General features: G+C 43.1%; 2 protein-coding genes across 9 annotated transcripts in view; one reads left to right on the top strand and one right to left on the bottom strand.

Annotated features, from left to right (window-relative positions):
* The window catches only part of MBD5 (methyl-CpG binding domain protein 5), a 152,141-nt gene extending 151,675 nt beyond the window's left edge, over positions 1-466 (bottom strand). For 2 of the 5 annotated variants that reach the window (XM_076343140.1, XM_076343139.1), the window contains exon 1: positions 329-466. The gene's annotated coding sequence lies outside the window, so the exon portion shown is untranslated. The remainder of the gene's footprint in view (positions 1-328) is intronic. The other 3 variants (XM_076343142.1, XM_076343143.1, XM_076343141.1) reach the window with 2 other exon arrangements.
* ORC4 (origin recognition complex subunit 4) lies at positions 338-24,505 on the top strand. 4 transcript variants are annotated; one of them, XM_076343145.1, is made up of 14 exons: positions 338-390; positions 2,651-2,722; positions 5,085-5,161; positions 7,870-7,960; positions 10,513-10,588; positions 10,999-11,084; positions 13,239-13,287; positions 13,817-13,968; positions 15,867-16,040; positions 16,360-16,446; positions 20,975-21,083; positions 22,404-22,499; positions 22,587-22,654; positions 23,828-24,505. In XM_076343145.1, the coding sequence occupies exons 2-14, from the start codon at positions 2,651-2,653 to the stop codon at positions 24,014-24,016; spliced, it is 1,326 nt and encodes a 441-aa protein (XP_076199260.1). In that variant the 5' UTR covers positions 338-390; the 3' UTR covers positions 24,017-24,505. The 4 variants fall into 4 exon arrangements, with proteins under 4 accessions (XP_076199260.1, XP_076199259.1, XP_076199261.1 ...); XM_076343144.1 differs by lacking the exon at positions 338-390 and adding an exon at positions 1,063-1,093; XM_076343146.1 differs by lacking the exon at positions 338-390 and adding an exon at positions 1,877-2,331.
* The last annotated feature ends 575 nt before the right edge of the window (positions 24,506-25,080 follow it).

Here is a 25,080-nt window from a genome sequence, read left to right as displayed (position 1 = left end):
CCCCGGCCCGGGGGGGGGGGGGGGGGAGAGGGGGGGCGCTGAGGCAGCAGCCCCCGGGGCGGCGGGGAGAGGAGCGCGGCCGGGGCCGGAGCATCACCCGCGCCCCGGCGACAACAAAGCTCCGGCAGGACCGTGCGGGGGGAACCCCCGGCGCTGAGAGGGGGCACAAAGTGACAGGCGGGCGCCCGGCGCCCCCTCCCCGCCGCCCGCGGCCCAGCGCGGCCGAGCGCCGGCCCCCCCCCCCCCCTCCCGCTTCCCTCCCTGAGGTAAACAAGCGGGCGGCCCCGCCGCCGCCGCTCCCCCCGCCCCGCCGCCGCCCCGCACTCACCTCAGCGGCCCCCCGGCGCCCGGCCGGCCCCGGAGCGGCGCAGGCGGAGACGCACACAAAGGGTAATAAAGGGGGAGGAGGGGAGCGCGGGGGGTGGGGGCTGCCCAACTGCCTGCCGCTCCCCCGCCGAGGTGCCTCCCGCCGGGGCCGCCTCTCGGGTTCGCTCTCCCTCCGCCGACGGCCGCGGGGGGGGGGGGGGGGGGGGGGGGGGAGGGAAGGGAGAGGGGGGAGGAAGAAACTCCCCGGGCTCCTCCGGCGGGGCTGGGGGGTGGGGGGGAGAAACTCGGGGCGCCTGGCACCGGCCCCCCGCCCCCGCGCCGATGCCGAGCGGAATTAGCGCCCTGTCCCTTTAACGGTATAAATAACGGGCCCCCCCGCCCCCCCCCGCGCTCCTCCTCATCATCAGCTGCTGCTGCTGCTCCGGCTGCTGGGCTCCGGCGCTGCCGGGGAGGAAGAGGGGAGGCAGCCACCGCGCATGCGCCCCGGGGGAGCTCGGGAGGCCGCGGGGGGGGGGAGAGGGAGGGACGTGCCTTCCCACAGGGCCGCGCGCGCCGCGCGCACCCGGAAGGAGATCCGGCCGCGGGGCGGAAGGAAGTGGCGGGGAGGGCCGGGGCGGAAGTGAGGCGGCGGCTGGGGAGGGGAGGGGAGGGGAGGGGAGGGGCCGGCCGGCTGGCTGCTGTCACGTGGGGGGGCGGGGCGGGCGACGCGGGGGCTGCCGGGAGCGCGGCGGCGGGGCGGGCGCGAGGGCGGCGGCCGCCGCCTCAGGTGAGGGAGCGGCGGGAAGCGGGGTGGGGGTCGCGGGCAGGCCGGCCGGCCGTTCGCCTGCCGCCTCAGCCGGGCGCCCCCGGTGCGGTGGGTGCCGGGAAGGGGAGGACGCGCCCCCCCGCCCTTCCCCCGAGCTCCGGCAGCGCCGCGGGTCCCGGGGGCTTTGCTTGCCGGGGGGGGGGGGGGGGGGGGGGGGCGGGGAACGTCTGCTGCTGGCCCGCTGCCGTAGGCCGGCGTCCCCGGGCCGCCCCGCCGGGAGGTCTCTGGAGGCCGCTGAACCGCTGCGGCGCGTCCCCCAGGCGGCGGGGGGCGAGGCGGGAGCGCACAAGGCGCTCGGGGGGACTTTTCAGCTGGAAGTGGCGGCTGTGGGCGGCACTTGATGGCCGCGGTGCTTCGGTATAGCTTCCCGAGCCCCGGATAAAAAACGGGGACGGGCACGCTCCTCGTCCGGTGGTCTTGCTGTTCCGATTGAAATAACGTAATGGCTTCGGTTCAGCTTCTCCAGCTTTGTGTTCCCGCGCCTTGCGCCTCTGCTCCCGCAGCGACTTCTTCATTCACGTGTTTTTTAGCAGCCGATCTCGTCCTTTGCAGCCATAGCTGCTGCGCCCGGGGACTGAACGATGCTGGCCTTACAGTAGAAGGAGCGAAACTGGGAGAAGAGGGAAACGGCTGCGCTAAAATAAGCGTAAATTGCAGCGGAGCGAGTCCTGGAAGCTTTCTGCTAGCACAGAGAAGGAGAATTGTTTTTCACTCGTGCTGCTAATCTAGAGAGGCAGAGGCACTGTGGTTATTGTTACAAGCTGCACCAGTATAAACACGGATAGCCATTTGTTCCTATAAAAACCTAATTGTGGTGACTTAACATGTTACCACGTGCCTGTAGCTTGTTCCAGCTGCAGAAACAGAAATACATTGTTTCAAACCATCTTAAACGCAATTAAAATGAACAAAATTACACTCGGTGGTTGGTCAGAGGAGAAGGTGCACAAATGTCACTTGTTCGCACAACTTACTTGAAGAGTATCGATTTGGTTGTTCACGATAACGTCTCTGAAGTGTAAATGCCCGAGCTGTGCCACTCCTGGTTCTGTGCAAGATCAGCCTGTGTGTAGCCATGCTGTCTTAGTGGAACTCGGTATGTCATTCACAGACCTGTGAATGTCACCGTTGCCGTTAAGAACTTGCTAGATCAACTTGGAAGAAAACTTGAAGAAAAACTTTCATATCAGTTGCATTAGGTACTGTTTGCATTGCATTGAAGCATCCTAAAACAAATGCTGTTCAGAAGTTGTATGTAAACATGGATTTCATCTAATCAGAAATGAATTAAAAATGCTTAAGTTGTTTTTTCTTTTTTTTTTTACTAGTAAGGTGAACTACTACATTTTTATCAGTTAAGAAACGATGTTTGTTACAACTTAAGCTCTTATGAGTGAGCAGCTGTCTTGTGTTTGCTGTACTAAATTTAGTTTACTAACATCGAAGTAGAGTTTCTAACATAATTATTTGGAAAACAGTAATTTAGTATAACCTTTATATTCTCTTTCTTATTTAAAGATGAAAACTTCTGCAATGAGTAGACGTAAGTCAAAGGAGAGCAGTGGAGCAAATGGAGGATGCATTTCACAGGTTAGTGATATCTTTATTAGCTGACTTTGGTTTTAAGTTATGAAACTTTTTCCATCCTCTGGCATCCATGTCATTCTGTAGTTTTTTACTAGACCGGTTAAAAAAGCATGTACAGATAGTTGATGTAATTTCTAGGGCTGTAAATGGTTTTTGTATTTATGTTCTGTATTTCTTTCAGCTTCTCGCCTGATGTTTGCTTTCTTCAAGTGTTATAGTAATGATCTACTTTTTGGAGGCTTAATAAAAATGGTGAAGGATGGTCTTGCTCTTTCACAGCTGTTTGTAGCAACAGATTCACATAAATCTATTTTTATCTAATCAGATTTTTTATCTTCCAGTTTGTTGGGTGAATCAGAATGTGGGTGACTTTTTTTTTTTTTTTTTTAACAGCCTAGGTTATGCAGGACAGCAGCTGCCAAATCAGTTTTCAGTTTGGTGGGGTTTTTCTAAGCTTTATTCTTCTGTTTTCTCAGTGGCTACTTAAAAACCGTGATGCATCTTGTAGTGAATTACCTCCGGTTCAGTGATTTCTTATGTTTTAATAGCTTTCCTTTGTTTACCTATAAAATCCCTTTATAGGAGGAAAACCTTTTCACTTGTGAATGGACAATGCTGACTGTTCAGATAGGTTATTCATTAAAACAGAATAAATCTGGAAACTAAATCAGTAAGACTTTAGTAGAAGAAAAAGTAACTGAAAACCTAGGTAGACAAGTACAGCTCATATTAAAAAAGAATTCCTTTCATAAAGTGGAATTATTAGCAAAATAGACTTCTGTTGTTCTTCTATCCATTATTTAGACTTGCTGAGGAGTACTTCACAAAGATGCATCCGCATGTATTTATTTTTAAACCAAAACCACTGAGAGCTGATGGTGATAATTCCATCATAAATTATAAATTAGCTAAGCGTTAGAAGAAGGCATATTTTCAAGATACTAAAAGCCTGTTAGTAATGTGCCCCAGGACAGTGACTGGTCAGCTAAACCAGGCATGAATGAGTAACTACTACCTAAGGTGAAAGAAACGCAAAACATTTGCGGTACAGTATTGCCTTGGTCTATGTTTACCTGGGATAGAACACTGCACTTTTTCATGATTTCTTAGGATTCAGCAGAAATGAAAAAGGACTCAGTTACGGGGTGCAACTGAAGAATGTAGAGAAAAACTATATTGGGGGGAAGATGAGGCAACTCAGATTGAGGGAATGGAAAAGCAACGACACAGATGTGCACGATAACGGTATAGTTAGTTTTTAGGTCAAACGGATGTTCACATAGACTGAAGCAAGGTGCTCAAATTTGATTTTAAAGGAAACTCACTTCATTCAGTTTGCAATTTAGTCTCTGAAATTCTTTGACAATAAGTACTAAAATTGGACACCAAACGTTATAAAAGGATGGAGTATGCCGGTATTTTAGGATAGCTTAAATGAGGGATGGGGAGGATTAGTAGGATAGAGTCCTGTAAATTCTTAAAAATTGGGATTGTCTGATTTGCGTGCTGCTACTCAAGTGGTAGGAAGAAATCTGCTACGATGCTGAAGGTTGGCTGTTTGGGAATTGAAGATACAATTTTAAGTAACAGTTCTTAAGGTGGAAAGCAGAAGTCAGGGCAGAGGTATATCTAAAGATATCCCAAGCAATACATCCAAATTAATAGTTAAAATAACTGTATTCACTGTGCAATTTGAAGGACTTCAGAACTTGATCTAAAAATCGAGCTGGATAGACTTCATTCCATCCTTTGTAAGCAATATATTAGCTTCAGTTTCATACTACTTCCTGCCCCCCTTCCAAACTTTTAGGAACAAGGTATCTGAACTGAGTCTTGGAAGAAACTGTAAATTTGATACTTTCTAGTGCTTGAATATGGTAGGCTGCAACGTTGTTGCGAGTGGTGCAAAAAGTGTATTCACTGAGGATTTGGGGGAATAACTAAGTGGGTTAGGTTTTATTTAAGTCAGCTGGTAAATGTTTCTTGCCTGTATTGCACAGTAAGTTAGAACTATGAATTAGATGAGCTACTCATGTAATTTTGGTGACAAGTATAACATCCCTTTGGGGGTGAAGGAAAGAAACTGTAGCAGAAGGGACCAAAGACACATATTGCTATAACTTAATTGAATTTTCTCTTTTCTGCTACAAGGGAGTCTGTTAAATATTCTGCCTACTGCAACTTTATTTTTACTTTCAAGACCCCTATATCACTAATGACAATTAAAATTTATGTGTTGCAGACTATTTGTAACGCCACGGAAACATGCATATTTTACTATTATTTTATTGCAGTAATTACATTATTGGTACATTCTGGTGTTTGAAGCACCAAGCATTCTTTCTGTCTTGTGTTATACCCGTAGGTGCAAAAAATTTTACGTGAAAGATTCTGTCACCCTTATGCTACTGGAAAACTGTTTGGGATTGAACATCAGTACAGGTGAGTGAGCTGACTCAAATACTAAGTCAGTTCTCCTTTAACCACAGGAGAAAAATAATCAGGTGAAGTCAGAATTTTCTGCTACCTCTGTTTTTCTAAATTATACAGGTTTAAATGACTTGCAGCGCACTGCTTCTAAAAATTGTTTGCCTCAGATTTTAAGAGTTTTTATACAACCGTTGCTTGCTGTTTTGTCAGGCTCCGAGTCTTGGATTTCTTGTCCTTGTTTCAAATCTGTAATTCTGAAACACTTTTTTTTGAGCCTGAAAGATACTTTTAGTGCATATTCTAAGGCTACGTTTAATGACCTGACCAAGTAAAAAGTTAAATTCTCTTGCTGTGAATCTTTATTTTTACTTCAGATTTTCTGCTGTGTATTTGTAAACTGTGTTAAAAGTAAATCTTAAACCTTGGATGCCAACATCATGTTTCTTGAAGTAGAGACCCGTATTTAAAACAAACCTACTTCTTGGGGTCATCCAGATGTGGAGGTTAAAGTTAGGAAGAAGGGACCTATTGGGACAATCATAGAATCATTAAGGTTGGAAAAGACCTCTAAGATCATTGAGTCCAACCGTCAGCCCAACACCCCCATGCCCACTAAACCATGTCCCAAAGCGCCTCATCCACACGTCTTTTAAATACCTCCAGGGATGGGGACTCCACCACTTCCCTGGGCAGCCTCTTCCAATGTTTAAACACTCTTTCAGTAAAGACATTTTTCCTCACGTCCAATCTAAACCTCCCCTGGCGCAACTTGAGGCCGTTTCCTCTCGTCCTATCGCTTCTTCCTTGGGAGAAGAGACCGACCCCCACCTCGCTACAACCTCCTTTCAGGTAGTTGTAGAGAGCGATGAGGTCTCCCCTCAGCCTCCTTTTCTCCAGGCTGAACAACCCCAGTTCCCTCAGCCGCTCCTCATCAGACTTGTTCTCCAGACCCCTCACCAGCCTCGTTGCCCTTCTCTGGACACGCTCCAGCACCTCGACGTCCTTCTTGTAGTGAGGGGCCCAAAACTGAACACAGTATTCGAGGTGCGGCCTCACCAGGGCCGAGTACAGGGGCACGATCACTCCCCTACTCCTGCTGGCCACACTATTTCTGATACAGGCCAGGATGCCATTGGCCTTCTTGGCCGCCTGGGCACACTGCCGGCTCATGTTCAGCCGGCTGTCAACCAGCACCCCCAGGTCCTTTTCCGACAGGCAGCTTTCCAGCCCCTCTTCCCCAAGCCTGTAGCGCTGCATGGGGTTGTTGTGGCCGAAGTGCAGGACCCGGCACTTGGCCTTCTTGAACCTCATACAATTGGCCTCGGCCCATCGATCCAGCCTGTCCAGGTCCCTCTGCAGAGCCTTCCTACCCTCGAGCAGATCAACACTCCCGCCTAACTTGGTGTCGTCTGCAAACTTACTGAGGGTGCACTCGATCCCCTCATCCAGATCATTGATCAAGATATTGAACAAGACCGGTCCCAATAATATAGACAATAATGCTATCCTAATAGTAATCCTTTTACAGATGCAGGTCAAATTCTGAAAATAACAAACACGTATCTAAAGAACTTGTTTTAAACAATCAATTTTTCCACAAGTAATTTGATGCAAGTTGAATCACCTGGTATGAGCATTAGTTTCTTTTCCCTTACAGGAAGGAAAATAACATTTCTGTTATTAAAAAAGTGTAGTGTAATATACATGCAGAGCTTACATAGACATGTTTATCGTTGTGAGAAAATGTATTTCTATGATGTTAGTGTTCTACAAAACAAGCCTCCCCTCTTTATACTGGAATTCTGAAAAACAGTTTACAGACTATTCTACTTAATATGCCACTGTTGATCAATTATACTGGAGAGAAAACACAATGAACTTCCCAGCTCTTAGTTTTTCTTTCCCAAGATGTATGTAACTATAACTCTTGGTTATAGTTAGCTCTCAAATAGTGAACAAAACCACATGCGTTTGCTACAGCTGTTCCACGATGACTCTATTGCTCCTTTAGAAGCAATTGCATGATGTCAATATTCTAACTAAAAAAAAAAAGGCATATTAAATGTTTGCATTTGTAAACATTTGGGAATTGGAAGTGTCAGTAGTTTTTATAAGTACTTTAAATGTGGTACTAGATGATAAGTCTATCTGAAGATAACTTAGAGTTGTTCTTTGTTCCTTCTTTTGAGCGGGAATAGAATATGAACTTGAAGTTCAGTATTGCTGTTACTGTTCACAAGCTTTGAATGCCTAAATTTAGCATATAATCAGTTTTATGAAGATTCTCAAAATGCATATATTCCACTAGAGTATTAATTTTTACTGGTGTCAAGGTTTTCCTTCAGTATGTTTGCCAGTCTTCCTTTTTCGTGAACTGTAGTGGTATCACAGAAAGCAATCTGTTTTGGTTTTTTTTTTTTTAAAGAAAGAAATAATTATTGAAGTCTGTCCTTTCATGGTGGAGAGTTGTAGAACTTTATGAATTAGTGATACTCCTGACTTCTGCATGTTTTAATATTTTAAAGTATTTTAAGAGAGCTGATCACTCAGCTCTTTGTACTTTATTGTATTACATTTTGCACGCCCTGAGTGTTGGCTCTGAGAGCAGGCTGAAATGTATCAAGTTTTCTCTTATGTTCTAAAGATTCTTTGAATTTTCCATAGTTTCACTGAATGTTGTCCGGTTTGAAGTTTTTAACCTATTGCTGTTGTCAACACAGACACCTGCTGGAACTGCTGAAAAGAACTACAGTTCATGGAGAAAGTAATTCTGCCCTCATTATCGGACCCCGAGGATCAGGAAAGACTGCGGTATACACACGTATTAAAAGTTTATACAAGGTCAAATTAAGCATGACGTAGATAACCTCCCCGAAGTCCTGGGAGCTTTTGGAGCTAAATTTTCATCTCTGTTTTTGAAGAGAGAATTGCTAATTGTTTACATAGAATTCCGAAACATTCTAGGACTTCCTGTGAGCTAATTCTGTCGAATAACAATATGGAGAAATTGGTTCCCTAACAATCTTCTGAAATTTTTCAAATGCTGAGTTCCTAGTGATTTTGTAAAATAGAATAGCTTCATGTGCAGCTGACAGAAACATGTACCTGTCCATCCCTCACGATGACTTGCAGAAGTATGCATGGTTTTGGAATTCTTTGCCTGTCTTCACCAGGTTTCGTGACATGCTACAGGTACCCAAATCATGTAAAATGGAAATAATTTTATCAGAACAAGTTGCATTTGTAGTTCGGTGATCTGACTACATCATGGATTCTGCCTTCTTTCAGCATTTCTCCAGTTACAATTCTGTAATGGCTCTTGCCACAGAGGAGTTCATCTTTGCAACTAAAGCCACGTTTTGCTTACTCTTTAAAAGTTAACCTGCTATTGCTATTGGGCCTCCGCTGTAAAAATGACTGAAAAGATCCAAAAACTGTAAAAGGAGTAGCCTAAGGGGTGGATTTCTACATAGGTGTTTATATGTAGAGAATGGTAAGGTATCTTAATACTGTTCTAAACGTGTCAGAGAATATTGTTACCTAAATTGCTAGGAGGTGGAATGTTGTATGGTAGTTCTGGTTTACAAGTGTAGGTTTTGTATTTTAAAGGAACTCTTTTTAGTTGAGGCATGTGAAGGGATGACATCTAGCTTACCTGTTATATACTTTAATATTATGCAAACACTTAAGTCTTTTATGTTTACATGAGTATATAATGTGATAAATAGGTTGGCTGTTACTGCAAAAAGTATTAAAGATTGAAAAACTACAAAAATTACTTCAGGAGTCTTCCCAAGCTTTTAAATACAGTTGAATAGAAAGAAATTAATAGATGGTAAACTTATCCATGATACAGCTGACACCAACCATTCTGCCAATTTGTTGATAGCTTGCTTGTTTTCCATTTCAAAAACAGTCAGTATTGTTACCTTCTTCTGTTCCCGTGGCGCTTCAGAAGAAGGATAATTGCCAAAATACTATGGAGTGGTGGTGGGGAAAGAGTTGATAAACCAGTGACGAATAAGGTTTCCTCCACCTGTGTACTTCCTGCTAGTCTCGAACTGGAGTTTATTTTTCCTTTATTAGATTTTTGGATTTGTAAGTAAGCAACAAGCACTCTCATAGCGCAGAAAATAGTTTTTAGATTTTCTTGTATTTGCAATGTAGACTTTCAAGGTACAACTGAGACTGTGGGACAAGGGGCTAGCCAGAATGGATGGCATCTGCTTATTGGGCATAAACTTGAGAAACCAAGGGAATGAGCTTCTTTTGTTCCAAGTATCCACCACAAATGTTGGCACCTGTAGTAGGAGTCTCACTGTATCTGCTTCCAAATACAATATCAATAGAAAAGTATAGATGAGCTCTATACTGCAAGCAAATTGGAGTAAATGTGAAAGTTTTAAAAAAACTCACAAGAGACAGATCCCTCAAACACCACGTGCCCCCCATCACCAAAACTCAAACTATTTTTATTATTTAATTAAAGTTTAAATTTTCTTCCAAACCTTTTACATAAGGATAGCAAAGATGAAAATTTGTGATACTTCTTGCCAGAATATAAATAAGCAAATCATGTATGCCAAATGAATGATTTTCTTATTTTATATCGAGTGAAAGATGTTAGTTCTCAAAAAAGACTGCTGGAGACAAGAAAATTGTATGTGTGTATATAAGCGTGTATGTATGCATGCATACACGTAGATGGGAGCTGCAAATTCTCAGCTGAGGAAGCAAAAGCAAAGAAGTAGCAAGTGAATGAAGAGTTAACATTTCATCTACTTACATGTATTTTAACGCAAGTTCCTTATGACTTTTACCAAGAACAAGTTCTTGATGGACTGTAAATTTGGGACCCCTAAGTTTTATAAGCAGGAGTTGATGTAATTATGTGCAATTAATTTTGTCTCATGCTTCCTAACTTCAAGAGGAAAAGAATAAGCAAAGTGTCTTTAAAGATTTAAAGTAAAGATTTTTGTTCTACAGCACCTGATGAAGCAATGAAGGCAAATACTATCCTAACTCAAGAGACAAATCCTCTCACATCTCAAACTCGTAAAGCTTTTTTTGATTAACGCAAAAGCCCTAGATATTACCCCAAAAATGAGTGACTAAAATACCGCAGGCATTTTTATATTTCTTTCCCTACTAATTCAGCAGGATGAACAAATGTAATTGCTACAGTCATGATAGTGAATGCAAAGTTGTCATTTTAGTATTTTAGTCTTGAAAATACTCAAAAACATTGTTACCTAATGAAACTGTACATACTGTTTCCTATCTGATAATACCTGTTTGTACACTTTTCTTACTGTTAATACATTAACCTTCTTACAAAGAAATTACATATTTTTTTTTCCTAGTTATTAAATCATGTCTTAAAAGAGCTCACAGAAATGAAACGAGTTAGAGAGAACCTCTTGGAAGTTCATCTGAATGGCAAGTAATACAGCGTTACTCAAATGTTATGTTATATTCAGTTGCTATATATTGTATGTACTGAACAAAAATTTTGGTTTCAGCAATTGTAATCTAGCTGCAATTACGGACACATTTGTCTGTGAGCTCCAAAATGCCTTTCTTTGTCTCTCTCTATATAAAGAGGACTTTTGTGCTTTTAATGACTTTTCAAAATGTTAAAAATCAGTTCAGTTGAGACTTTCAATTGTTTTAAGTAACTTCTTATTACATATGGAAAATTACTGTCTAGTCTTAATTTATAAAAAGACATAGCTTTGTAAGGCTGGAAATGGGGAGAAGCTTCTGGATGAGTTTCTAGTGGCTGTAGATGTGGCCTCTTGGAGTGAAGGAGGATTGCCAGTTCTTCCTGAAAAATCATTTTCTTTCAGGGCTTCTGCAGACTAATGATAAAGTGGCCCTGAAGGAGATCATCAGACAGTTGCACCTGGAAAATGTGGTTGGGGATAAAGTTTTTGTAAGTATCACCTTTATTATACTCTTCACTTATCTCCCTCAAAAATCCTTGCCTGGAAAACTAGCTTTATAGGATGCACCTTGTTGAGACTGAATGGGCTTTGAGAGTTTATTAGCAAAATTGTGATGGCTGGCTCAGTCTTCACAAAGCTTTCTCTTTTAAAATATTTAATAATTGATAACAGTAGTGAACTGTGGCAACATTTACCTGTGAAGACCCTGGTTTACAAACACTTCAGGCATGCCAACAGATACTTATGTTCTACACAAGTGCTGAACGTTACATTTTGCTAGTTGAGCAATATTAATGTGTCCTGATACTTTTTCAAAAAACATCAACTTTGACTTAGAGAAGGAGGAAGAACGGAAAGGCTCTCTTAACATCTACTTCAAGCCTCTAAATGAAACAAACATTAGGCATTCCGAAGGGACTTTGTTCAGAGGGGTAGAGTATTTTGGAAACATCAGCTTTAACATTTCAAGACAAAGAGTAAGCAAGTTAACCAGCCAAAAAGCAGTATCTTTAGTATATTTGCAACCTTTTCTAATTCATAGGGAAATCTACCCAGGCTTCTTAGAGCCTTTCATTTTGCATAGAATTTCTATTAAAACATTTGCTTCTATTGACCTTTTCTCAAAGATAAGAAACTCATTTACATTAGAACTAAAGTCAGTAATAAAGAGAATAACTGAAGTGTTTCAGATTAAATTTCACTCATTTGAGTGTGAAATAAGTTGGGGTAGTGATCTGAACTGCCCTGGCTGTTGCCTGTTATTCAGTGAGTGTTCTTGAGAGGCCATCTTCTGGTACGACAGAAGGTCCTTCTGAGCATCATCTCCTCCTTTGCTCCCAGGCAGGGCCTTTGAGATTGGCAGAGTTTACATAGTTGTGAGTCATGCGTTATAGCGATCCAAGTGGCTAAAGCAGAATTGTGAGAGGGGAGAAAGGTGAAATCTCAATAGATGAGGTTTATTTTCATCAGTTGCGTTTGGAAAGCTTCCAAAGAGGTAAGGTGTTACTACTTAAGTTAAGAGAAACCACAGAACTAGGTTAGAGGTGGTGTGGAATACAAGATGAAGTGTAGATTGTGGTTATTAGGCTTTATTACCCCTTGGAAGTGCTTGGTGCTTAGACTGTGCTTTGGTTTCCTGCTTATCCCAAATGATTTTAGATACAGAGAATGGAAAACCCTTTCTGGTGGTGAGCTAAAATTTTCCCAAATACAGCTGCAGTAATAAAAGGAAATGGCAAGTAGTTAATTTCAGCATAGCGGTTTGAATGAGTTGTCTTTTCAACAGAGAACCAGAACAACCTTTCAAGGTCTACAGTTCCACTACCAAAATGCTGGAGGCAAAACTGGACTTAAATATGCTTAATTCCCCTATAATTTTCCCCGTTAAGTTATTGTGGAGTACTCCGTTAAACTCTTAGCCATCTAATCCCTTCGGCTGCACACAGGCATGGAAACATAGTGATTTGCAGGAATGTCCTTACTTCTGTCCATATAACCTTTTCCTTTCTTAGCTTCTGCAACTCACATTCAGAGAGTGAATTGGCTTTTCTGCCGCCTTTGATAGGGCTCGGGGTCTTCAGTTGTAGTTATTTCCCATCTCACAACTTGTGTGCTTCAGAGGGTGGAAATGTGTGTGTAACTGAAGCAGGACAGTCGTAGCAATTCATTGTTTTCTGTCGTGAATGTTTGATGTTTTCATCTATCTAATAAGGTTGCAAATTAAAAAACTACATACTTATCATTCTCAGTGGAACACATTAGGTGGCAGTTTTTGCATGTGTGTGGATGGAAAATGAGTATGCAATAGCTATTTAAGGAGAGATAAAGCTACTTGTAAATTTAGCTTATTGTAGACGTTCTTCTGATCACTAATTTTTGCCTGTATGAGGCAATTAGTTTGGGGTTTTCAGGCTGGAAAAAAAAAGTGGATCAATGTAGAGTTAACTACCAGTTTTCGTGTCCTGAAGAGGTTACGATTATACAACATGAAGTAACATTGTAAATTTTTGACTATGCACTGGTTTTGAAAGCAGGGTTTTAGAAGGAAATGGGTTTCGTTACATGCCTGAACTTGATGTAGTTACACAATTCTGAGAACGACATTGAAAATTTATTGTGAAACTTTTTTCTTCTCTGTGTAGGGCAGTTTTGCTGAAAATCTTGCGTTCCTTCTTGAAGCTTTAAGGAAAGGTAAACTCTAGTAGCCCCTGTTCTGAAACTGTGTGTGTGTGTTTGTCACTTGACTGAAAAGTTAGCATATACGTATTTCTTCATCTACTTGTACAAGCGGTGTGAAGAAATCTAGCCCAAGAATGTGTCATGGTTACAAAATGATGTAAAAAAATACGTAATACTAAACAAACATATACCTAACATAACTGAGGCTGTAAAGGCTTGCATGCGATGGTCAGCTATGCAGGACAGATTATTTTATCCAGATTGAAGCTATTAAAAGTAGTGGTTTTTTAAAAAAATTGCCATAGAGGTCTGTCTTCCCCTGCAACCAGAAATGGTGCTTGGCAGAATACCACAAAACCTCACCAATTTTTCAGTGTCTTTTTCTTTTTGCTGTTGTAGCAGTACATATGTGAAAAGGAGGGCTTAGTGAAAAGCTAAAAGAAAATATGTAAATTGTTAAAACCAGAAAATGTGAAAGCTGTAGAGGTAGAAGTCTGATGATGATGTTACCATATAGTAACTTTTAAAATTGCTATCTCAGGAGATCGAACTAGCAGTTGTCCAGTCTTGTTTATACTGGATGAATTTGACTTGTTTGTTCATCACAAGAATCAGACGCTGCTCTATAACCTCTTTGATATATCCCAGTCAGCACAGACTCCAGTAACAGTTATTGGACTTACATGTAGACAGGTAAGAAATTGCACTTTCTTGTTCAAAGTTTTTAGCTGTTTTAAAGAGACTTTTGTCTCAGTTGGAATGTTTTCTCCTCTCCTGGAACCTTAATTTGCTGAGAGATGTTGGAATGTTTTCTCCTCTCCTGGAACCTTACTTAATTTGCTGAGAGACTTTTCTCAATTATCCATTTTTCTGACTTTCGAATTGGGAAGGGGGGCGGGGGTGGGGGATAAAAAAAATTTAATTTGTGCTGAGAGCAAACGATGATGGCCAAAAAACTGCAAAGCCTTCAGTTTTACTGCTAAAGGAGCAGGTTTACATTTCTAAGGAGACACAAGACTGTTGTCCTATTTTACCGCAGAAGAGCCATATTTATCCACGCGGCCGTTTAATATTATACTGTCGTTCACTCTTTGGAGAGGCTCCTGGGCATTTCAGTTTCTTGGTCAGCAGTTGGCAAGAACAGACTTGTATTAACCTACAGTGTTTAAATCATTGTTCTGAGGACAAGGAATTTTTTTTTTTTTAAGCAAACACTTCAGTAGAGCACTTTTGCTATAGTATTAGCATGTTCAAAATAGATTTAGGATCCATGTTAAACTTGCTGTGATTTTTTTACAATGACATTGTAGGGAACTGTGAACAGATTATGTGTATACTGTGAAATAATTACTTTCTAACACTATGGAAGCTGATACTTTATAAAAATTATACTGTTTTTCTCAATAAACTGGATTGGTGATGAAGATAGCCGGGTTATGACAAGAAGAATAATAATCAAAATAATTCATCGAAGCCCGAATCTGGGGTTGATTTGGTTTAGGTGATATTTAGCTAGGCAAATTTCTGGAAGTTAATAGAATAATTAGCAGCTGATTTAGTAAATTACAATCTTTTGCTTCCTTACTGCCGCGAGTCTGGTATCCTCATCACCCATTATTTAGAACCCTGTATTGCTCTGCTTTTGAATGTAATGAAGGTAGAGTCTTCAGCAGCTGTATCATGGTTGTGGTGATAGCTGTTGCTTCTTAGTGTTTTTTTTTTTTTTTTTTTAAATCACTGGTCCCTGTTGCCCTGTTGACTTCTAAATTGAAAGGGGTCTTTATATTTTGCACTATTGGCTCTCTATTTATTCTTATCGCGCTCTTTTTGGTGAGTAATTTCAGTATTCTTAAAGCCTTTTTTAGTGTAAGTCAAAACACCAAAACCAACACGCAACAAACCCTTAAAAACCGAAAAGGCCCACCCAAAGTTCCTAGAAACTAGGGGTGTAGTCATTCTGTCCCGGTATGAGGTAGGGGAATAGTACTGTGTTTCTCTAAACGGGTGCATCCCATGGCTTCTTTCTGATGCCAGTCTATTGCTACGTGTTCTGAGCAAAGTACGCTTTTCTCTATTCTCTTCAACCAACAACTTGATGGCAGACTTGCTTAGTTCTGTGTGACAATCTCGGAAGATAAATATTGGCTCTCAAGTTTTTTTTTTTTAAGCTGGATTCTTTCAGTCTGACAAAAGGCATGTGAAATGACAGCTGCCAACCTACATATCTACTAAATAGACAACTTGTCTAGAGCTGTGATAGGCTGAAACATCTTGAATGCAGACTTAAGTAACTGAAATATTTACATAATCTATGGAGAAATTTTGCTGGGTATCCTAGCAACTAATTATCCCCTATGATGTCGCGCATCACATGATTTGGGTAAATGGCTAGTTGTTAAGCATTTCAAGGCACATCAATTATAATAATTAGCAAAGGTCTTGTTAGAACATTTTAAGCCTGAGAATTTAATAATTCTTTTTTTTTTAAACACGATTTACTTTGGTGTTTTCTCTTGTACTTTTTACTGTAGCAAAGAATGGGCTAAATGCGTCTGCTTTTTTTAATTATTCTTCTTGCTTTTTTTAACAAGGATATCCTGGAGCTCTTGGAGAAGAGAGTAAAATCAAGATTCTCTCACCGACAGATATATCTGATGAATTCCTTTGATTTTAAACAATACATTAGGATATTCAAGGAACAGCTCTCTCTTCCTGCTGAATTTCCTGATGAGTCTTTTGCACAAAAATGGAATAATAATGTTCAGGTATTTAAAGCTCTTTATACTTGGTTTTAGTAAACTTCTACAGTAAGACCAGTTTGTAAGTGTAGAGCCTTTACTAAAGATTAGTATTTCCTCTCGCTATTTGAGTTTGATATGGAATAAATCAAATTGTGATAGAGAATCTTTGTTTATTGAAGTCTGGAGATAAAATCTTAAGTGCCACAAAAAAGACCAGAAAGTTAAGGTTAGACGTGAAGAATTGTATTGTCAAGCGTAAGCTGAGCTCTTTCTGAAAGTTAGCTAACTTATTTTTTCAGGTGAGTATGAAATGATTTGCTGAGGTGATTAATTTTTTTTTTAGCATCTCTCAGAGGATAAAACTGTGCAAGACGTGCTGCAGAACCTTTTTCACTTCACTAAAGATCTGCGCTCGCTTCATTTGCTGTTGGTATGTATTTGGATATGTATATAATAATCTGTAAACAACACTTGTGTTTTTCAAGCCAGTTAGCTGAGCTTTTCTTGAAACATCTTTTTATTGAGTGGGCTTTTGACAGTACTGGTCTCTTGCATGCTTTATCAGTCTATGCTTTATTAATGAATCCGAGTAGTTCCAATTTCTGTAGCAGTTACATTGGGAGGAGGGTGTACTGTTTAATTAAAATGGTGGTGGGTTTTTGGTATTTAAAATAACTTTTGCCAAGTCTTTCCATTTATATCAAGCAAGACTGTAGGTGAAATGCTTTCAAAATATTCTTTCCTCTCTGAGATTCTTTTTGGTTGCTGGTGAATCCTGAAAACTGCTTGTACTAAAACCTACTTTTTCTACCTTTAAGTCTGTTGTTGCAGCCAAATATTCCTCCTCTTTCACTAAATCTGTCACTATGCTAAACCTGCTTCTCTTCATCAATGTCCGTCTTCTTCGAAGATGGATAAATTTTGGTGCCCTTGTTTTACTGTGGTCTCTTACTGTATTCTTGCATCATCTTGCGCTCTTCACTTTGTCCTCCTCCTGACACTGTTAGGTTTTGTCTGTGTTCCTGGCCAATACTCACCTGTTTCTTGAGCTACTCTTGAATAACTCTCTGTATAGGTAGATGCACTTTCGACATAAAAGCACACGGTGCTGCATTTGGAGTAACTGTCACTTAGAGCTAAAATATTTGTTGTTGTCATCCCTCTTTCTACTCCTCCTTCTTCCTAAACCGTTGCTCTTGCTACGATGCTCCTGAGCACAGATTACTTGCGTTTATGGACTAGCTGCTCCTGGATACGTCTTCAGTAAGAGAGTTCCCATATATCTACAGTCTTGTTATTCACACAGAGGAAATGCTTTTGTTTTCTTTTATCACTTCCGATTTCTTCTAATGCAGAGTATCAGATAAAATAACTTTATGAACTGTATGATTAGGCACCACTTTGTTTGCCAGGGCTGGTTTCATATATGGAGTGATTCAGGTAGCCCAGATGCTGTCCTGAATTCATCTGTTACTGTGACGCTAGTCCAGGAAATATGATCTTAATCTATTAAATCTTGAGGTGCTGGAAGCTTGAGGCTACTATTCCCTAGAAATGCTGAGACGGAAGTTAATTCTGATCTTCCGGATCACCACATTGTCTGGCATCAAGGGCCTGAGGAATCTTTCAGAATTTTACTTGGTAGCTTCAGCCTTTCCTGGTTATCTTAGAATCAGAATAGTTTGGGTTGGAAGGGACCTCTGAAGGTCATCTAGTCCAACCCCCCTGCAATGAGCAGGGACATCTTCAACTAGATCAGGTTGCTCAGAGCCCCGTCCAGCCTGACCTGGAATGGTTCCAGGGATGGGGCATCCACCACCTCTCTGGGCAACCTGGGCCAGTGCTTCACCACCCTCAGTGTAAACAATTTCTTCCTTCTATCTAGTCTAATCTACCCCCCTTTAGTTTCAAGCCATTCCCCCTTGGCCTGTCGCAATAGGCCCTGCTCAAAAGTTTGCCCCCATCTTTTTTAGAAGCCCCCTTGAAGTACTGACAGGCTGCAAGAAGGTCTCCCCGAAGCCTTCTCCTCTCCAGGCTGAACAACCCCAACTCTCTCAGCCTTTCGTCATAGCAGAGGTGTTCCATCCCCCTGATCATTTTTGTGACCCTCCTCTGGACCCGCTCCAACAGGTCCGTGTCTTTCTTATGCTGAGGGCTCCAGAGCTGGACGCAGTTCTCCAGGGGGGGTCTCCCCAGAGCAGAGCAGAGGGGCAGAATCCCCTCCCTCGACCTGCTGGCCACGCTGCTTTGGATGCAGCCCAGGATACGATTGGCCTTCTGGGCTGGGAGCGCACGTTGCCGGCTCATGTCCAGCTTTTCCTCCACCAGTACCCCCAAGTCCTTCTCGGCAGGGCTGCTCTCCATCCCTTCATCCCCCAGCCTGGATTGATACCGGGGGTTGCCCCGACCCAGGTGCAGGACCTTGCACTTGGCCTTGTTGAACCTCATGGGGTTCACATGGGCCCACTTCTCCAGCTTGTCCAGGTCCCTCTGGACCTGGGGGAAAGAAGGAAGGCCTCCTCACTGTGTGGAGAAAAATTAGACTGCTGCCTCCCTGTTAGCTCTGAGAGAAGACTTCTATATTCAGTAAGCAGGAGGTAATGCTGACGGTGAACTTCCTCCTGTCACGACAAATGAGCTGAAGCTTAACGTGCGGTCAGGCTCTCTTGGAGGCTCTTTTTTTTTTTTTTTTTTTTTTTTTTAATGTGCCTCCCTCACTCCTGTCTTTTAACACAGTTAATATGAATGCAATAACATTCATTAGAGAAGTCATTCATTAGAGAAGGTAAGTAACACTGATTTAACCACCTTAAAATATCTGTGTGCTTCTGTCAGTGTGAAAAGCCCAGTAAACGTACCTGCTTAGCCTGCGTTGGGAAGTATTGAGATGTTAACCTTCAGCTCTGTGGTGGGCTGCTCTTGGACTCTTTAGTGCTTACGGCTTTTCCCAACACTGAGTTTATAGCCACTCTGAAAACTAGATCGTAGAGTTCCTGCTCTAGTTCTGAAACACATGAGCATGATCAGAGTCCTCTTTTTGATAGTCCTCTGTTGCCTTGAGTTCGTTACAAGATTGCAGATTATTTCTAGTTTAGCAGCACCCAATTCTGTCTCTGTGGCTTGAATGAATGCCAGAAAAAGAGCAGGGAGGCTCTCTGGATAGCCCCCCTTTGAGCTCCAAGGCGTGTCAGAGCTGAGGCTGAAGTTCCTAATTGTTTTCTTCAGCATGTTCTGAATTTTTCCTTTAGAAAGGGGCTTTTTCATTCTGAAGTCATCTTGCCCATAAAAGTATGTAATAGAGAATCTAGCACTTCTGTAATTCTTTTGTATTAGCTGAAACATGGATTAATTGCCCTGGATTGAATTTTTCTTGAATTTTGAACATCTGTAGCAGTCTGCCATTGCAGCTGGTGAGAGCAGCTTTGTGATGGGCGGTGTGGTGGTGGTGAGAATTGGAGCTACTCTTGCTAATTACCTGCTTTTCGGTAGCAAGGACTTGTTTTCGATGAGCAGCTATTTTTAAATTACATTTAGTGCTCCCCATCACTTCGCGTTGCCAGATGAACGCATGGGTTTTCGATGGAAACTTGGTATCTGTTTCATGTTGCAGTACTCTAAGTGGTATTGTGCAAAACCTTGAAAAGCTTGGAAGAATTGAACGAGTTAAGTTTTTTAGCAAAGTAAAATAAGTAATTTGTTAGGTAAGTAGAACTAGATAGCTCATAACTGAGCTGGTAAAATCTCGTTTTGCTTTTGGTAAATGCTGTTTCCCCATGGTTTCTCTCGTGTGGGTGACTTCACGCCATCAGCTGCTTGTCTGCCTCTGAACCTGGTAAACCAGAGGATGCCCAGTGCTCCAGGCTCTGTTCGGTGCAGTTACCTGTTACTCACAAATTTCACTAGCCCTGAAGCAGAGGGGGCAGCGACTGACAAGAGATACTGCTGTGTTTCCTCGACTGCTTTCCCTTGTGCATGTCTGTTAGTGACTTGGGGCTGTCGTTTCTTCGCCCTCCCCTTCTTCCCTATCCGAATGCCCTTTATAGTATAAAACCTCATTCCGTACCTTTGGAAGTCTGACTGATCGTGCAGCTTTTTGAGGCTGTTACAGTGACATCTGTAAGGAGAGAAAGAGGACTGGAAAAGACTGGTGGTAGATAGCATTGGATGTTCTCAGTGAAAGACCTCAATTAAATGGATGAAATGAACAGTTTTTCATCACACAGACCTTCAAAAGCAGGAGGTAGTCATGAAAAGCCATTTTTTCTGTTGGTGACTATTAAACCGCAAAGTAGCTACAAGGCAGATACTTAAAGCCCTGAAGAACAAGTGAAGGCCACTGCAGCGTGCCTACTGCTGTGTAAAGGCTGGTGGATAATCAAAAGCTTTGAAAGAGTGGTGTCAGAAGAGGTCAGCTGACTCTGTATTTGTTAACTTACATTTGTTCAAAACTCAACTTTCTGTGACAGGTAGTTGAAGATATTTAAAGATTCAAACTGCAACCTCGTGAGACTGTTTAGCAAATGTTCTGAAGGGGTAACTCCTGTTCTGTAAACTGAGAGGCGCCTTCAGACACTTTCTTAGCACTTTCAGTGACACGAGTGCGCTGTAGCTCTGTGCAGAGAGGTATGTTTAAAATAATGTTGTAAGTCATTCTTACAGCAATCACTGAAGTATGCTAATCCATTGACATTAATGTAAACAAGTTAATGAGTGTTTATCTCCTCTAGCGAGGAGGCTTTGAAGTTTTAAGCCTGGAAAACCTTCCTGGCAAAAGGCAGTTGTAGCTACCAGCTATTTACAAGGTTTTCAGTATGAGCCTACTGTGTGTAGGGTTTATTCACTAATGTTTCCAGCAGGTGACTCCAGGGGAAATGTGTTCTTGGGCATTCCATCTCCAAGTAGAAAGTATGTCTGGTAATTACTAATTAAATGAAAAATGTCTTCTGCTTTATTTTTAGATGCTCGCTGTAAGTAACGTTACTGTGCATCACCCACTTATCACCGCATCAGATCTTCATGAGGCAAGCAAGCAGTATAGAATGGACTCAAAAGCAAACATTGTACATGGTAAAGCTCAGCTGTTTCCCCCCAAACATTTCTCAGGAGTATGTAATGTGTCAAGTCCCTCCCTGAAATTCTCCTGATGTAAGAGATACCGTATAGGGCAGTGCCCCTGTTGGCACGAGCCGCACAGGGAATACCTCTGCCCGTGGAGTCTGCTCTCTGCTAATTTGCGTTGGTACATGTGCGTGGATGTAGCAGTGCCGAATAAACCAGAAATTGAGCTGCAGAGTAGTTGATACAAATCCTACTATGTGGGGAGCTCAGGCGGCGCACTGCTACGGTGCAGGCTTACAGCTGTCAGTACCAGCCAGCTCGTGTGGTGCTGCGGTGCTAGCCAGGGAAAGCACCGGCAGCCTGGGCAAAGGCCCCAGTCTGGGCAGCGTTTCTGTCCCAGGTAAATGGTGGAGGAAGGGAAGATGCCGACCTCTTCCTGCCAGTGCTGGGAGCTGGAGGATACCGAAGACGCTTTGGCTGGGAGCTGTTGCAATAAACCCTCTGAGAGTTGCAATAGTCTCTGCTTGGATACGTACAAAATTTGAGTGTGTACTTGAATTCTACAGCAGCGTGCGCTTACCTGCGTTTAACTGAGCTTCTGTTCATGCTGTACTGACTCCTCCAGCGTGTTTCGGTGTGCTGCTGCTGCCGCCTTTGCGTGGTCTGGGGGTTCTCCCTTTCTCAGCCTCGGCAGATGGAATGTGCTGAGCGCTGTGCTTAGGTTTTCTCTGATAAGCGTTTTGGAACCTGTGCAAACAGAAGAAATAAACTTTTCCTGGTGATGATACTAAACCCAAATATAGTTACAGGAGGAATTGCTTCCCTGATCAGGAAAAGCTAACTTGTCCCATTGCTTCTTTATGGCTTCCAGACTTTACAGGCTTTGGTTTGGCTTGGCCCTGTGATTCGCAAAGTCTCCTTGGTACCGTGGAGCTAATTCGCTGTGTCACTTTAGCTTTGAGTAGCGAATAACCTCTTCAAACTCATTCCATGACATGCTGTACGGTAGCACGGAGATTGTCTTGGTGCCACTAAAAATTCTTTGTCATGCCGTTCAATCTGCAATGGTGGTTTTTCTTTATACTTAGATTTCTTGCTTTTTGATGGAAGCAGCCCATTTCTTAACATTCTCGCTTCAAATATCTGGAAGAGAAATGTTCCCTTACCTAGTCTCTCCAATTCTGGAATTGTTTTACATTATGAAGATACGTAACAGAAATGTGTGAGGCCTACAGCATATACAAATAGAGGAATAAAAATGGTGTGTGAACGGCTTGTGTTTCTGATATGCTCAAGAGAAATATTGAGAGCTCTTGTCTTTCCCTCTAGGTTTGTCTGTCCTGGAAATCTGCCTAATTATAGCTATGAAACACTTAAATGACGTTTATGAAGGAGAACCATTTAACTTCCAGATGGTTTACAACGGTGAGAGAAACGCACGAACTTTACATACACTAAATCACTCGCTTTCCCCTAAGTGATTTTTTTTTTTCCTTCCTCTTACTGATCCAGAATTCCAGAAGTTCATACAGAGGAAGGCGCATTGTATGTACAACTTCGAAAAGCCAGTTGTCATGAAGGTAAGCCTGAAATGTAATTCTGTCTTTTTTATGATAAAGTATTTAGATGTTGGTTGGGGTTTTTTTTCCTCCCCTAGTGCACAGATCCGAGTGGTCACGTGCAGCCCTCAAACGGAGACCGGGTGCTTCGGGGCGGTGAGAACCCCCTGCTCTTGGCGCAGGCACCCAGGGCGGTGGGTTTGGGCACTGTCCGGCCACCGGCACCACCGCTCGCCTCCCACACCCCCTGCCTTTCCCGGGGCGGGGAGCTCAAGGCTGTGCCGAGCTGGTGAATAGTTATGCTTGGAAGAGTTCAGTACCAGGGTAAGGACTCTCTTTCAAGTGAGCTCAACTGATTTAGGACTGGGGTTCAGCAAGAATGACTGCATCAGAAACGGCTTCCAGAGGAGAGATTTGTGTACCTGTGTAGGTACCTTCAGCCTGCTCGTTCACTTCCGTCGTTTAGAAGTGATGTCTCCAAAATTTAAATTAATCTTACCACGTCAAAAACCTGTTTTACTTAATCCAAGTCCCCGTAGGTCTGACTGGTATATGGAATCCATTTGTAGCCTCCTACGGCTGGTTTGGCCTCGACCGACTACAGCCCGAAGTGCAAATTGAAAAACAGTTATTTTGGCTACGGACCTGGTGCTCGTTGGCCTTCCGGGCTATCGGGCTGTCGCTCGGCTAACGTGATGCTGCCAGGCTCTGTTCGGGGATCTGGTCGTAGGGCATAACCCTGCCGTGGCGTAGCAGTCAAACAGGGGTCGTGCAGCTGCCGAGTTTTCAGTGAATGAACTTGACCCAAGGACCAGCGGCTCGGTAGCCAAAGCCGTCTTCCAGCCTTGCAGCTTTTAAGCTGAGCAGCCCTGGTTTCTGATTCGACATTATTCAATTACACTTAAACTGGAAGTTACGTAATGCTGCCTGTGCACTTGTAAGAAGCTGTTCCAGTTTGTATCCCAGAGTAACAGTCGTTCCCCGTCGGCTACACGTACACCAGATTTCAAACACTGTTTCTTGAAGAAGAAAAGCGAAGGTAAAAGGGAGCTGGCATTTCATGTCTGCCTGTGAGATCGCACATCACAGCTTTCTGTCAAAGCAGCGTCTCCTAGGTCATTCAAAATGAGCAGTACAGCCCAGAGCGAGGGCATCTTCCGTTTCCTCATTTTTTTTTTTTCCTACTGTTTTTAGGCATTTGAGCACCTCGTACAACTGGAATTAGTAAAACCAATAGAAAGACCATCTGTCCGCGCTCAGAGAGAGTACCTCCTTATGAAACTGCTTTTGGACAATAATCAAATCATGGATGCTTTGCAAGCGTATCCAAACTGCCCGACAGACGTTAAACAGTGGGCAGCGTCATCGCTCAGTTGGCTGTGAACTTTCTGGAACTGGCAGTATCACTTTCTGCATTAAAACTTTTGGAGTTAACTGTAAGCTCCAGAAGATGTAATGTTTACCCACAGCAGGGTGTTCAACTTAATAAATTTTTGGAAGACGCTTGCTTTGCTGTGCTTTGCTGATCGATTTGGGATGTTGTTTTCTAAGGAGAACTATTCTGCCGTTACCTTCTCACGGCCATAAATTTGACTAACTAACTTTAAAGGCTCAGGCAGTTTAGCTCAGCTCAGTGCTGGCGTTTCCACTTTGTGGAAATCAAAGCTCTTTGGAATTTCTCAGTCTCGGATTAAGACTGCTTTCGACACCGGCTCGGTGGCATGCTGCCACGAACGGCTGTGGGTCTGACGCTCTAAGTTCTGAAGCACAGACCCATCTCTAATGCAGTGTAAAGCTCATGCTTACTGTACTTTTTCTTCTCAAATTTGACTTGACATGGAAAACTTACTTAATTAAACCTTTAATCACAGCTAGCTTCAGCTGGTAAGCGGTATTTTTGTGCGAAGTACAGCCCGCCTTCTGTCCAGGTTATTCGGCCATCTTCTCCGCAGGAAAGAGCGATGCTTGAAGTGCGACGTCGCCCTGCCCCGGCAGGCTGCAGGGCCCTCCTCTCCCTGCAGAGCGGCAGCCGGGAAGCTCTGCCCGAGCTGTCTCAGCGCTGCAGTGGGCTCGGTGGGGCAAGCAACTGGTTTTACAGCTGGTCTGGTGAAAGGTATGTATGAAGGGTGGGCAACGTAGATCTACTTCCAAGATAGAGCATCATCAGACGCGTGCTCCTTTCCAGGTAAGAGTTCCCTTTGGTTTAGTACCAGGCTGTTAAGGAAATGCTGTGTAAAGGCTGGTCGCTGCTTTTCTCTCACCAGTTTGACCCCGCTCGTGGCTGTGAGTGGTGAGGGACAGGCTGCACTTTAACCCTCCTGTTACGGTGCAGCAGGGCTGATGGCTTCCTCTTTCCTGAATAGAGTAAGTCAGCTCGCTCTTAGCTTAAAGCCGATGGGATGTAATATGCGTTTTTAGCAGCCCAGTGGCTTGTCTGTCAAAAAGGT

Source organism: Aptenodytes patagonicus, chromosome 6 (genome assembly GCF_965638725.1).
Source record: "Aptenodytes patagonicus chromosome 6, bAptPat1.pri.cur, whole genome shotgun sequence".
NCBI lineage: Eukaryota > Metazoa > Chordata > Aves > Sphenisciformes > Spheniscidae > Aptenodytes > Aptenodytes patagonicus.
The sequence above is the reverse complement of the archived record's forward strand: the minus strand, read 5'-3'. Positions and strand labels throughout refer to the sequence as shown.